Here is a 15,758-nt window from a genome sequence, read left to right on the forward strand (position 1 = left end):
ATTTATTTTATTTCCTAAAAACTGGACTACACGCCTAAAAGATACTGTTACACGTTTTTGTAGTTAGTGGATTTAGTGTGTCTTAGTTAATTATCCTCCAAGTATTTAATTTAATTAAATGAGTTTAATTATTCCTCAAGTTTTGTGAAACCACGTAATATGGTACTGCATCTCTTATGAAGTGAAGTAGTGGATTAGTGGGTTATTTACTTGACATAGAATATTTAATTTATTTAATTAATTAAAATCATGGAGATCATGTGATAATGGTTTAATTACTGGAGAACATGTCTTGTCATAATTTTCTATAAATAGGCGCCTAATTCATTAGAACAAAGTGTGGGACTTAGCTAATTTGTCTTAGTTATCTAAAAGAGTCAGTGCCTTTTCCTTAAGAGAATTCATACTTACATTAATCGAGTTTATTACTCTTCCATTGTTTTACAAAGTGTATTAATCGAGTTGTGAACTCTTGTAAGTGTGAAAAGCTTTGAGTGAAGCAAGAGAAAGAGAAAGAGAAAGAGAAAGGAACTTCGAGTGAAGTTTGAGAGGAACGTCAGTTGTGGGAACTGTCGTTTGGAACTTGAGTTGAGTGACTTAAGTTGAGAATCGAGAGAAAAGTAATAGGTTGTAATCAGAGTTGTTTTGGCCTATTATAGTGGAAAGTTGTTTAAAATCCCTTGTGGTCGAGGTTGTTTCTTCCTACTAGGCCTAGGAAGTTTTTCCTCGCTAAATCTCGCGTGTTCCCATTGTTTGTTCCCAAGTTTACTTTTAATTCCGCAAAAAGTATAGCTTATTCTCTCACTATAATTCACCCCCCTCTTATAGTGCTCATATTATACAACAATTGGTATCAGAGCAGGAACTCTAAAAATCAGGAAACCTTGTTGAGTTCAAGATCTTGAAAAATATGAATACTAGAGAGAAACTGAAAGAAGGGTACTCTACGCAGAGGCCGCCAATGTTCAATGGTAAGTTTTACACCTACTGGAAGAACATAATGGAGATCTTTATCAAAGCCGACAATTACCAGGTATGGAGAGTCATAGAGGTAGGTGATTTTGAAGTTACCACTACTAATGACAAGAATGAGGTAATTCCTAAATCTATATATATCTGATTTTGATAAAGCAGATTTCGAAAAGATGGAAATTAATGCTCTTGCTACAAAACTACTTCATTGTGGTCTTGGACCTCATGAACACAATCGTGTCATGGGATGCAAAACCGCAAAACAAATTTGGGATCTTCTTGAAGTCACTCATGAAGGTACGAGTGAAGTTAAGAGATCAAAAATAGATCTTTTGATGAACCAATATGAACTCTTTCAAATGAAATCAAAAGAGTCTATCCAAGACATGTTTACACGCTTTACTAATATTATTAATGAGATAACATCTCTTGGAAAAGTGATTACATCTGAGGAACAGGTACGAAAGGTCCAAGGAGTCTTCCTAGGGATCGATGGATGGCTAAGGTAACTGCCTTACAGGAAACTAAGGACTTTACGAAGTTCAATCTGGAACAACTTGCTGGTTCCCTTATGACTCATGAGTTGCAATTGGACAATGAGAATGGAGACATGTCCAAGCAAAAATCAATAGCCTTAAAAGCTGATGAAAGTAAAGACTCAGAAACTGATGAAGAAGAATCAGCTGTAATGGTCCGAAAATTCAAAAGAATGTTCAGGAACATGAAGAATGGAGACTACAAAGGTAAGAATAAGAAATATTCTAACAAACTTGTTTGTCATAAGTGTGGCAGCTCTGAGCACTTTATCAAGGATTGTCCCCAATGGGAACAAGAAAAAGGCAAAGGAAGGGAACGAAGCAAAGATAGGAACAAGGAATACAAAAGTTCATATACTCGATCTGACATGAAGAAATCTATGGTTGCTGCATGGGGAGACTCTGACTCCGAAAAAGAAAATGATCCTCAACCAAATGAGGAGACTGCAAACTTTTGTTTTATGGCTCTTGACAATTCCGAATCTGATGAAGAAATTGAATCTCTTGAGGCAAGTCTAGACACTATCAAAACTCGTCTTAATTATTTAAGTAAAGAAAAGTTATTTGAGTTTATTGTTGACGCTGTTAGATGAAACTATTAAACTAAAACAATGTTAACATGCTTTAACGGTTGCGAAGGAACACACCTCTTGGCTTAAAAGTGTTCGAATTGATATTGAGAAAAGATTTTTCGAGTTGTTTGACAAAAATCTTAAATTGAAAGAGGATTTCGAAAATCTTAAAAATGAGAACTACTTGTTAAGCCTTGAGTTATCACAGTTAAAAGAGTTTGTTCCTGAAGTGAGTTCCTTTGACATTAAGTCAGTTCCCTTGCAAAGTTTCAAATCTGAAATAAACGAATTGAAAAATCATGTTTCATTTTTGGAAATAGAAAACAATGAACTTGTAGGGGAACTGCACCTAATGAGGAATGAAAAGAAAATGCTACCTATACCAAACTGGATTAAGAACCCTCAAACAAAACGAACCGAAGGTCTTGGTTTTAATCACAAAAAGAAATTTGAAAAACCTAAAAAGAAAGTTGATTTACCAAGTGATAAAGTTTGTATGTTTTGTGGGAACACTGGTCACTTTAGGAACTCTTGTCCTAAAAGACTTGGTCGCATTAATGAGAACTTGGAAACAAGAAAGATTGGGTTCCTAACTCTAACAATTAGTTTTCTTGCAGGTTGGAGTGAGGGGGAACAACACATGGTACCTAGACAGTGGTTGTTCTAAGCATATGACTGGAGATAAATCAAGATTTCTCTCACTCTCAGCCTATAATGGTGGAAGTGTGACTTTTGGGACAACAAGAAAGGTATATAGTTGCCATGGGCAAAGTTGGTAAGTCATCGTCACATTCCATAGATAATGTTTTTCTAGTTGATGGTTTAAAGCATAACTTGTTGAGTATTTCCCAATTCTGTGATAAAGGGAACTGTGTGAAGTTTAATAGTGAAAAATGTTTAATTGTCAACAATACACAAAGGATGTCATTTGGAAGGAACAAGAAAGGGAACACATATGTTGTGGATCTCAACCTTGTTCCCAAAAACAAGTTACATGCCTTAGTGTTATTGATGATGATTCATTTTTATGGCAATGCGTCTAGGTCATGCTAGCTTTTCTTTGCTTGACAAACTTCGTTCTAAAGAACTAGTTTTAGGTTTACCTTCAATTAAGTTTCATTTAGATCATGTTTGTGATGCATGCGCTAAAGGTAAGCATGTTAGGTCCTCTTCAAGTCCAAAATGTGGTAAGTACCACAAGACCTTTAGATTAATTCATATGGATTTATGTGGACCTATGAGGATACAAAAGGAGTGGAAAGAAATATGTGTTGTTATTGTAGATGACTTCTCTAGATTTACATGGGTTATTTTCTTTCTAGCAAGGACGAGACTTATGATGAGTTCCTTGTCTTTGCAAAGAAAGTTCAAAATTTGAGTGGTCAAAAGTTGCTACACCTTAGATCCGACCATGGCAAAGAATTTGAGAACATTAAATTTGATGACTTTAGTAGAGACAATGGCTTAGATCACAATTTCTCCGCCCTAGAACACCTCAACAAAATGGTTGTTGAAAGGAAGAATAGAACATTAGAAGAAATGGCTAGGACTATGTTGATAGCTAGTGGTCTTCCTATGAACTTTTGGGCCGAAACTGTGAATACTACTTGTCATATTATAAGTCGTGCCATGATGAGACCTTTATTAAATAAAACTCCTTATGAGCTGTATTTTGGTAAAAAGCCCAATATTACATATTTCTAACATTTGGATGTAAATGTTTTGTTCATAATAATGGGAAACAAAATCTTGGAAAATTTGATGCTAGAAGTGAGAAGCTGTATTCTTAGGATATCTTCTAGTAGCAAAGCTTATAGAGTTATAATAAAAGGTCTATGTGTGTAGAAGAAAGTGTGCATGTTATTTTTGATGAAACAGATAAATTTGATGCAAGCACACAGGTTGAGATGACTTCGAAATAGGATTGGCAAAAGATCAAAGTCTTATTGATGAGACTTTGGAAGACGAAGTCATGGGAACAAAGCCAAGGGAACAACATCCTGTTCCTGTTCCCAATGAGGAGAAGAAGAACTAGGTGATATACACAAGGATGAATATATGATCACTATTGTTGAACCTGGTTCCAAGAACAGGGAATGAAGAGATCCAAGGAAATCAAGTTTCCATCCAGGATTTCCAACCAAAGCCTTGGAAAACTCATCGTTCCCATCCTGTGGAACTCATAATCAGTGACATAAACAAGGGAACTCAAACGAGATCTCAATTGAAAAAATTTTGTGCTTTTCATGCTTTTCTTTCTATGTTGGAACCTAGGAACATGAAGAAGCTCTCATCACTGATGCTGATTGGATCAAAGCTATGCAAGATGAACTTCATCAATTTGAAAGAAACAAAGTTTGGCACCTTGAACCTAAACCAAACAAACAAGGTTATTGGTTTAAAGTGGGTGTTTAGAAACAAATTGATGAGTTCGGAACCTATAAAGAAACAAGGCCAGGTTAGTTGTGAAAGGATACAATCAACAGGAAGGATAGATTATGAAGAAACTTTTGCCACTGTTGCAAGATTGGAAGCAATTAGAATTTCATAGCATTTGCTGCTTTCATGGGTTTTAAATTGTATCAAATGGATGTAAAATGTGCTTTTCTAAATGGTTATCTTAATGAGGAGGTATTTCAGAACAACCTCCAGGTTTTAAAATAAAGACTTTCCTAATCATGTCTTTAAGCTTGACAAAGCTCTTTATGGGTTAAAGCAAGCTCCAAGAGCATGGTATGAAAGACTTTCTAAGTTCCTTCTTGAAAATGAGTTTAAAAGAGGAAAATTGGATCGAACCTTGTTTTTAAAATCAAAAGGAAAACATTTATTAGTTGTTCAAATATATGTTGATGATATTATATTTGGTGCCACTAATGAATCTTTGTGCAAGGACTTTGCTAATCTCATGAGTAAAGAATTCGAAATGAGTATGATGGGCGAGCTTAACTTTTTCTTGGGGTTGCAAATCAAGCAAACAGAAGAAGGAATCTACATCCATCAACAAAAGTACATAAAGGAACTATTGAAAAAGTATGGTTTGGAGGCATCCAAAGTAATCATACACCTATGGGAATTCAACCAGATTGGATGAAGATTCTATAGGAACAAGTGTGGACCAAACCAAGTATCGAGGTATGATTGGCTCATTACTATATCTAACTGCAAGTCGTCCTGATATTGCTTTCAGTGTAGGGTTATGTGCAAGGTTTCAAGCCAATCCAAAGGAATCTCATCTCACAGCTGTGAAGAGAATCCTAAGATACCTCAAGGGAACAGATGATTTAAGCCTATTCTATTCGAGAAGTGATACCTTTGAAATAAAGATTTGCGGATGCTGACTATGCAGGAGATCTGGTCAATAGGAACAGGTATGGTTCAGTTCCTTAGTCATAGTTTAGTTTCTTGGAGCACCAAGAAGCAAAACACAGTTGCTTTATCTACAGCTGAGGCTGAATATGTTGCAGCAGCAGCATGTTGTTCCCAAATGCTATGGATAAAACAACAACTACGTGACTATGGAATTTACTTTGAATGTGTTCCCATCTATTGTGATAATACTAGTGCTATTAGTATTTCTAAAGATCCCGTGCATCATTCAAGAGTCAAACACATCCATATTAGGCATCACTTTCTGAAAGATAATGTTGAAAAGGGTCTTATTAAAATGGAATTCTGTGAGACTGAACGTCAAATTGCAGACATTTTGACAAACCCTTAAATAGAATAGGTTTGAGAAATTGAGACTTGAACTTGGCTTAATCAAGTTGAAATGATTGCTACAATAATTCCCCTTTGTGTTGATTCTTTGGCATTATGTTTGGATGTGCATATTCGATGTTTTTATTTGCTTAAATACATCACAATCCTTATATGATTATTTCATGTGTATAAGTAAAATGTCTGAAAACTGCTCACCAATGTCCAATAATATTCCCCTTATTGTTCATAAGACAATTCTATGCCTTAAGTGATGACAAAGGATTAAAAGAATTAATGGTGTTCCAAAGTAGCAAAATTTCTTTGTTTCCATTCATTGTTCCCAAACGCTGTTCCCAGCGTATTAAGTGTATATATTTTTTTTCTTTTCAAAATTCAAAAATCCAAAAATATTCTGTTCAGATTTTTTCTCCTAAAAATCTGATTTTTTTTCTTTTATCACTCTTTTTAATATTTAAATTAGTTGAATTTTTTTTCTTTAAAACGTGTAATACACGGTTTTAATTTTTCTTTTATTTCTAGCTTTCCTTAAACCAAAAATCAACTCTTTGTTTTACTTTCATAAAACCGAAAATCCTCCACAAAATCATGAATCCCAAAAACACTTCTCACTCTCTCTCCTCCCAAAGAACCGAAAAACCCTCTCATCCCTCCATTAACATAGAATCACCTACTCCCATGGATATTTCTCCAAATTCATCAACAAGAATCCTAAGAAAAAGGAAGAAAATGGATGATAGTGTGGAAATGGATGTCGAGGAACAACATGCAACAAGTGAGGGGGAATCGGATGTTCCTGAGAGAGGAACAACAAGAATTGCGCGAAAAATACCACGACATCTAGGTATGTTCATGGACTTTTCATTGATGTTTCTTGGTGTAAAAGGGTAAATTTTCGTCAATTGCTCAATATGATCAAATTTCAAGGTTGGGAGCATCTTTTTGTGAATTGCTATGGAAATAGTTTATTCCTAAATAATGGATGAATTTTGTGAAAACTTTTCCATTGATGAAGAAGGGAATTGTTCTACTTGGTAAAGGGAACCAAATTGATTTTAATGCTAAAACTTTGGGTAAATTGCTTGGTGTTCCTGTGAGAGGAACGATGTTTATTTCAAAAGCAACGAGGTTCCTATCCCTTTTCGGATATCTCTTTTGATCAATTGATTGTTAAATATGGTGGTCAAAAGGGAAAAACATTTCTTGATCACAATCTTCTTTCTCCCTACCACAAAATTTTATTCCACATCCTAAAGAAAGCCTTATTACTCGTCTCTCTAAACGTGCTCAAGTTAGCATGTTGGACTTGATTTATATCATTGTTTAGCCTCTCATAAACACATAATTTTCCCTCTTTAATGATTCAACACATGAGTCATTGTATTGAAAATGGTTTTGTTGTTGGTATGGGGCTCTAATAACCGAAATCTTGCTTAAGTTCAATGTGAAAATTTCGGGAACTCAAACCATTGGTGTATCTACGGGAAATATGTTGAATGTGCGTGCCTTGAATAATTTGAATGTTTGTGTTGTGAATGGGAAGTAATCAAGGGAAGGGCTAACCTTGATGATGATGAGGATGATGATAGTATATGAGATGTGGAAGAAGAAGAAAAAGAGAGAAGTTGATGAAAAGAAATGAAGAGAAGAAAAAGAAAAATTGAAAAAGAAAAAGAAAAAAAACGAAAAAGAAAAAGAAGAAGCTAAGAAGAAAGGGAAGAAGGTGGTTGAGAGGTGGTGAAACCGGTTACAAAAGCACTGAACTAGTCAAAGAGTTCAAAACATGAAAGTGCTAAATTTTCCTTTGCTTGACACAAATGAAAGTTTTGAGGAAGATGAAGTTAGGGTGATTGATAAGGAAGATTATGAATCTAACCTACCTCCTTCTAGGGAACAGACTCCTGTTCCAATGGAAACCAATTCTCCTGTTCCTCCATCTCCACAAAAATCTGCTCTCACCTTCACCATAGCACCACAAATGATCCTATCCCTCCCTCTACCTCAAACCTCATGTTTGTTCCAAAGATAAGGAAACAGCTGTTGTTCCCATTCCAGAGGAACAACCTGCTGTTCCCAAACCTAAGGAACGAACAGCAGCACCAAATCCTTCTCAAAATGCTCCCTCTTCTTCTCAAAATCCTACCATTGGTTCTACATACACTCTAGCTCATGCTAGAAGATTGGATATTTGTTTTCTTTGGTTATGGGTCATTCGGAAGCTATGATGGAGTTTGCTACGGAAGCAAAGGATTTGAATGGGTTAGTAAAAGGGGTTATGAACAAAGTTGACAAGGTTTTGGAAGGACAACAAGTGATCATGGAATGACTCAGTGAACTTTCCTCCTCCATCCAAGTGATGAACTCTCGGTTGTTAAAGTTGGAGGATGAAGTGCTCAAGAGTGATCATATCATTGGCGAAAATCATAAGGAGGTGATGGCTAAACTTAATGATGTGGTGGAAGAAATCGAGCAACCTCGCTCTCCTAAACTTTAAATCTTTCTTAGTTTAGTTTTTGTGGGAACATGAACTTTTTAATATTTGTATTTTCTATCTTTTTCTTTTAATCATGCTACAATGGAACTTGTTAATTTGATAATTCTAGTTTAACCTTTTTGCATGTGTGCGTCTAAATGAATGGCTAATATTCTTGGATTGCGGTTTTGAGAGTTGGATGCTTTATTTGCTTATACTAACCAAATTGTTTCTCACAAATTTGGTGGTGTGATGTGTTTAGTAGATAAAATTCATCTTTTTGAAATCGTGAACTAATGTTTTTGAAGAGGCCAAAGGGGGAAAGAGAAAGGCAATCAAAGTAAATTTTTTTCTTGTCAAGGTTTATGTTCTTACTTTACAAAATAAAATAAGAGTCTAAATGATCTATATATTAATTTAACTTGGTTCATACTTGTTAATATATGTTAAAATATTTTATATGACTTATGTGTATTATTTATTATATTATATGCCTTTTGTTGCATCTTCAAAAAGGGGAAATTGTTGACCCTTGAGTTTTGAAGATGACCTAACCACAAAAGACATAGTATATTTTATTTATGTTTTGCAAGGTAATTCATGCTCGAGCTAAGAGAATACTTGATTGAAGATTAAACGGAGAATTAATCAAGATCGAAGTAAAGATGTTCGAGGATGAAGAATCAAGCATGGAATGAAGATTAGAATACATTAGGGTATTTATTATCTTCATGTTAAGGTTGAGTAAAATCTAATTAAGTTCGTGGTGAATTCTCAAAGGAACTTGGTTCTGTTCCCATGAAAGGAACAGACCTGGCACTATAGGAACAAGGTTAGGGAACAAGACTTAAAACTGATTTAGGAACACCTAAGAGTCTCTAAAAGTTGTGCGTCTAACTCAAATATGCGCCCAATATATTTGTTAGAGTTTTTAGGGTTTTATTAACTAAGATCCACATTTTAGGAATTTAGTTTAAGTTTGTTAGGAAAAGATTTTAAAAAGATTTTCTGATTTTAATTAACCGATTTTCAAATCTTATCTTTTATCTTTTATATTTTATTTAAAAGATTTGTTTTCAAAATATAATATCTTTCCGGTTTTTAAAATGTTTCGGATTTTTAAATATAAAACTGTTTTTGATTTTATAAAGATATTTTAAAAAGATATTTTTCCTAAAAACTAGCTAAAGTAATAATTTATTTTTATTTCCTAAAAACTGACTACACGCCTAAAAGATACTGCTACACGTTTTTGTAGTTAGTGGATTTAGTGGCTTAGTTAATTATCCTCCAAGTATTTAATTAATTAAATGATTTAATTATTCTCAAGTTTGTAAAACCACGTAATATGTTACTGCTTCTTTTATGAAGTGAAGTAGTGGATTAGTGGGTTATTTACTTGACATAGAATATTTAATTTATTTAATTAATTAATTAAAATCATGGAGATCATGTGATAATGTGTTTAATTAGTGGAGAACATGTCTTGTCTTAATTGTCTATAAATAGGCGTCTAATTCAGTTGAACAAAGTGTGTCTGACTTAGCTAATTTGTCTTAGTTCTCTAAAAGGTCAGTGCCTTTCCTTAAGAGAATTCATACTTACATTAATCGAGTTTATTACTCTTCCATTGTTTTACAAAGTGTATTTTTGAGAAAAGGGTTTGAGTGAACTCTTGTAAGTGTGAGAAGCTTTGAGTGAAGCAAGAGAAAGAGAAAGAGAAAGAGAAAGGAACTTCCAGTGAAGTTTGAGAAGAACGTCAGTTGTGGGAACTGTCGTTGGGAACTTGAGTTGAGTGACTTAAGTTGAGAATCGAGAGAAAAGTAATAGGTTGTAATCAGAGTTGTTTTGGCCTATTATAGTGGAAAGTTGTTTAAAATCCCTTGTGGTCGAGGTTGTTTCTTCCTACTAGGCCTGGGAAGTTTTTCCTCGCTAAATCTCGCGTGTTCCCATTGTTTATTCCCAAGTTTACTTTTGATTCCGCAAAAAGTATAGCTTATTCTCTCACTATAATTCACCCCCCTCTTATAATGCTCATATTATACAACAAACTGAACGCACCCTTATTGATAAGAGCATATATGTCTATATTTTTGTCCCCTAAAATTAGTCTTATGGTTGTCTTCTATGTGTTATTTTATAATATTTATTGACTTTTATTAATAAGTGACTTATTTATGTCCATATTATATTTTATTGAATAATTAGCTTAAATAGTGTCTTATTTTATTATAGGTATTTTACAAGTTCAATTTGCTAAAGGAAGACAACAAGACTAGAAGAAAGAAGAAAAGAAAAGAAAAAAAATAATAATAAAGTGAGCAAGCACGTGAGGTTGAAAGTAAAAGAAGGAAATAACAAAGGGGGGCAATTACATCTTGAAATTCCTCTTTCTTCTCAACTGCACAGCAAGCAAAAGGAAAGAAACAAGTTGTTTCTATTTTCCTAATTCCACGCAGAAACATCAAAAGGAGATATGATTTTATCTCTAAAAATTCTCACGATACAGATTATTAGAAGATTTTCAGTTGTGAAATTTTATCTTTTTGATTCTATCTTCTACATAACGAGATATAAATTCACCATCTTTCGGAGAGGGAAAACACGCACACATACAAGAGAGTTCGTGAGAGTGAAGAAAATAATCGGGTTCGTCCAAGATCGACAAGTTGATAGGAATTGAAGAATTATTGCGTTCGGAGGCGAATTGAGGGTAGCGGCTACATCAATTCGGGTCTACAATCATGAGTTTTTCTCTCTCTTCTATTTTCAATTAGTTGTTCTTGTGATTGAACTGGATTTTATCTGAATTTATTCATATTTTCAGTTTCTTATATTTCTATTATTTGGGTCTAATTGGTTAACGCTGAGTTGATTGATTTTAATTATTTAATTTAGTATTTATACAATTCATACTATTGTTGGTTGGTTATGAAATTTGATATCTTTACTTGTAATTGGACGCAATTAGTTGTTTAGATACTCAAATTGTGCTATATGACTATTAGGCGCTGCGTTTAATAGTTGGATAGGGAGGACGACTTGAGATTAATAAGAGTGAGCGGCTCATCTTAATATTCTTAAGTGTGTGAATTGTGCTAATAAAACAAGTTTATTAGGGTTGGATTTGTCTTAGCAAGATTCTAGATTTTTAGTGAGTAAGACAAGAATTGATCGCGGCGATAATTCACCAATCTAAGTGCTAAGTTAACTATTAAAGTGGTCTCAATTATAAAGGTTAAGAAGCTAAATTATGACTAAACATTATATGATCGAATCGGGAATTAATAGAGTTTGTGTGTTGTCACTTGTAATTATTAGTTAAGTAGTAGTTTTAATTTTAATTAATCTAAGTAGTTGGTTACAACCGAAACACCCCTAATCGTATATATGTGAATAATGTAATTAGTGTAAATTTGTATATAATATATATTTTTGTCACTTAGTTGAATATTTGAGTTTAGGAATTATAATAATCTTCTCGTGGGATCGACCCTTTCTTACCCTTTTACTAGTTATAAACATTTTTGAAGGTTTAAGTTAGGTTTTAATTTTATACGGTAAACGACACGTATCAAACTTTGGCGCCGTTGCCGGGGAGATTATTATTATTTTTTAGTTCCTACCATGTTAAAGTTTAACTTGGTGTTATTTGCATTTTTTTTGTATAGCTGTTTTTTTAGATTTTATCCATTTTTGTTATCTATGAGTTATGCACTATACAACTTCACTTCTAAATGTATTTACAAGACAATGCTTAGTTATAGTGTTTTCACAGTTCTATGATTAATTCTGTGTTCTTAGTTGTACTATTTTTGTCAATCTGCTATAGTCACATGTTATACTTAAAACTCACAAAGTATAGTTCGACATGTAGTAGGACAGTAAATTTCACTTAGTAATAATCTGATTAGATAGATCTTACATGTGAGTTTTAATGATCTTTATTTGTGTTAATACTTAATCTGTTTAGAGATAGGCTTTTCAATGTGTTAGATGGGTTATAATAAGTATCCCTTGTTTCTTTGCCAAATTTTTGCAAGGTTAATCTTGTTTACTCCTTTCTTGCTTATTTTTAAGCTAAATATCTTTCATCTAGTAAGTGAATAGTTATGAGCTTATATTCAGTTGGGAAGCATTGTCTTATGCATTTTTTTTTTTTAGAATTTCCTATCCTTCGTACCTAGTTTGTCACTTACCAGTTCTTACTTGATTGACTAGATTTGAGTAGGGGCAAGCTATGATCAAGTTCCAATTCTGATATACGAGCAATCGATTACAATTGAATTGCACATATTGCTGGAAAAAATGGCCCCTTCATGATTTTAAGCCTTTAGGGGAATCTTTTCCTTTTGTCAACCTATTATTTCTGTGCTTCAGCTTCTGGGGTAACAACTATACTGTAATAACTTGTGCTCATTTGTGATAAAGAAAAAGTTGTGTGCACTTTACTGAATCAGAAAACATATTTCTTCCTAATATTCCTTCAAGTGGCTGTTTTGTTGTAATATGGAAATTTATTTAGTTATGATCAAGTAATATGTTTTATGGCTCTATACTTAGCAACTGAGTTTAGATCTAGCTGAGATTATGATTGATGATCTGAAACATATCATGTACTGTCTCCATAATCAGAGTTTAAGTTTATCTGCAAGTATATAAAGATCTGATTTTTGGATTATGTTTATATAACTACCATGGACATGAGTGCTTCTGGACCACTTTCAGTATATGACTTTCCTTTTTCTATTTTCAGGTGCATGAGTTTGGATTTGGCAACCAAACTTAAGCGTATAAACCTGTTTATTGAAACTCTAAACGAAGCTAGCCCAGAGAAATTACTCTACATTTTTCAAGACAGACCACGTGAAGACTCAGAGATGGGTGATGAAAGAACCTTGAAGGAATTAGGAGCTCCTAAGCTAGATGATGAACCTCTCTGCATTGTTTTTCCAACCTTGGAAAGACCTTTGAAGCTGAACTCAGCTTTTCTTAATCTCCTTCCCAAATTTTATGCGAACGCAGGTGAGGATCCTCATTGACATTTAAAAGAATTTATAGTTATTTGTTCAACCATGAAACCTGAAGGAATTGAACAAAATCAAGTAAGATTGCATGCTTTCCCATTTTTCCTACATGACTTAGCTAAAGATTGGTTGTATACTATGTCTTCTGGTTCCATTACGACTTGGGACGCCTTACAAAAAGCTTTTCTGGAAAAATTCTTTCCCGCCAGTCGTATTGGATCCATAAGAAAGGAAATATGTGGAATTAGACAACATAATTCAGAAACACTTTATGAATATTGAGAACGTTTTAAAAAATTATGTGCCTCATGTCCACAACATCAAATAACTGATCAACTCTTGATTCAATATTTTTATGAAGGATTGTTGCCTAACAATAGGGGTATGATTGATGCTGCTAGTGGTGGTGCATTAGTAGACAAGACACCAACTCAAGCTAGGAATTTAATTGCTAACATGGCCCAAAACACTCAACAACATAGCACTAGAAATGATGTTAAAAGGGTAAATGAAATTGACTTAAGTGGTGTTAAATCTCAATTGCAAGAAAATGCTCAACAAATTGCTACTTTGACCACTTTAGTGTCTAAAATTGTTGTTGGAAATGAGTCTAGAGCTAGAGTATGTGGAATATGTTCTGAGTTTTCTCATGCCACTGATGCTTGTCCTACTTTAAAAACTGAAGATGTTAATGCCTTAGGAGGTTTTTCCAATCAAAGAAAATATGATCCTTATTCACAGACTTATAATGAAGGTTGGAAAGATCACCCAAATCTTAGGTATGGAACTAGACCACAGTTTTCACAAACTAATCAACCTAGGCAATTTGGTGTACAAAACCCTTCACCCCAATCTTCTGGCCCATCATTAGAAGACTTAGTGAAGCAATTAACTACTCAAATAGGTCAAGTACACAACCATGGAGTCGAGTATCAAAAGAAAACTGATAATCACCTTCACCACATAGATACTCAAATAGGACAAATTTGTACCTCACTAAGTAACCTAGAAACTCAATTTTCAGGTAAACTACCATCTCAGCCACTACCTAACCCAAAAGAGAATGCCAAAGCCGTGACCCTTAAGAGTGGGAAAGAGTTGAGTGAACCTAAGGTAAAGAGTCGCGAGATTGAAAGAGAGATAGAGGTTAAACCTGACGATGAACTTAATATAGGGGGAAATAGAGAGATTGAGAGTAGAAAAGACAATGAAGGAAAGGGTAAACTTAGTTCAGAAATTGATGTTTCTCGTTTTAAAGATGTGCCCCCTTTCCCTTCCCGATTTGCTAAAGCTAAGAAAGCTGCTCTTGACAATGAAATTCTTGAGACTTTTAGGAAAGTTGAAGTCAATATTCCTTTACTTGATGCTATTAAACAAGTTCCCCGTTATGCAAAGTTTCTTAAGGAACTTTGTACTAACAAAAGACAATTTCATCCTTCTGAAAAGGTAAGTATGGGAGAGAATATTTCAGCTGTAATTCAAAAGAAGCTTCCCCCTAAATGTAAAGATCCTGGCATGTTTTCTATTCCTTGCAAAATTGGTAATTCTAAATTTGAAAGATGCATGTTAGATTTAGGAGCTTCGATTAATGTGATGCCCAAATCTGTCTATGATACTTTAAATGTGGGATATTTGTCTAAAACTGATGTGGTTATTCAGTTAGCTGATAGGTCAAATGCATTTCCCATTGGAGTGTTAGAAGATGTACTGGTTCAAGTAAATGAATTAGTTTTTCCGGCTGATTTTTATGTTCTTGATATGGGTGATAGAACCGATAATGTTCCTTTATTGTTGGGAAGACCTTTCTTGAAAACTTCTAAGACTAAAATTGATGTTCATCAGGGTAATTTGACGATGGAATTTGATGGTGAAATAATTAAGTTCAATATATTCGATGCTATGAGATACCCAAATGATGTCAATAATGTTAGTTCTATTAATTCCTTTGATGCTTTTGACTGGATAGCTCAAGAAATTTTTGATCTGTGGTGTGAAAAATTGTTTGAGACTGATAATTTTACTGAAGCAAGGACACTGAAATGCCTGTTTCTTTAGTAGATATGTCTGATGTAGCAAGTCTTGATTCGCAAAATGATAAAAAAGATAATTTTGATCTTTCTATGCCAGTGTCTACACCTAAACTAATCCCTTCTATTGTTCAAGCACCTCAATTAGAATTGAAACCACTACCCTCGCATCTAAAATATGTTTATTTAGGTGAAAATGAAACTCTACCTGTGATTATCTCCAATGCTCTAAATCAATTTCAAGAAGATAAATTGGTAAATGTGCTAAAAGACCACAAGGAGGCTATAGGATGGACCTTAGCTGACATAAAAGGAATTAGTCCCACCTTATGCATGCATAGAATTTTTCTTGAAAAAGATGCTAAACCCACTAGAGAAACTCAACGTAGGTTAAACCCTTCCATGATGGAGGTAGTTAAAAAGGAAATCCTTAA

The 15,758-nt window shown here is 34.0% G+C and overlaps 1 protein-coding gene across 1 annotated transcript; it reads left to right on the forward strand.

Moving 5' to 3' along the window:
- Positions 1-13,681: 13,681 nt before the first annotated feature.
- LOC130589481 (uncharacterized) lies at positions 13,682-15,335 on the forward strand. Its single transcript, XM_057390750.1, has 2 exons — positions 13,682-15,223; positions 15,324-15,335. Exons 1-2 carry the CDS (start codon positions 13,682-13,684, stop codon positions 15,333-15,335), a joined length of 1,554 nt encoding a protein of 517 aa, XP_057246733.1.
- Positions 15,336-15,758: the final 423 nt, after the last annotated feature.

This window comes from Beta vulgaris, chromosome 7, assembly GCF_026745355.1.
Source record: "Beta vulgaris subsp. vulgaris cultivar EL10 chromosome 7, EL10.2, whole genome shotgun sequence".
NCBI lineage: Eukaryota > Viridiplantae > Streptophyta > Magnoliopsida > Caryophyllales > Amaranthaceae > Beta > Beta vulgaris.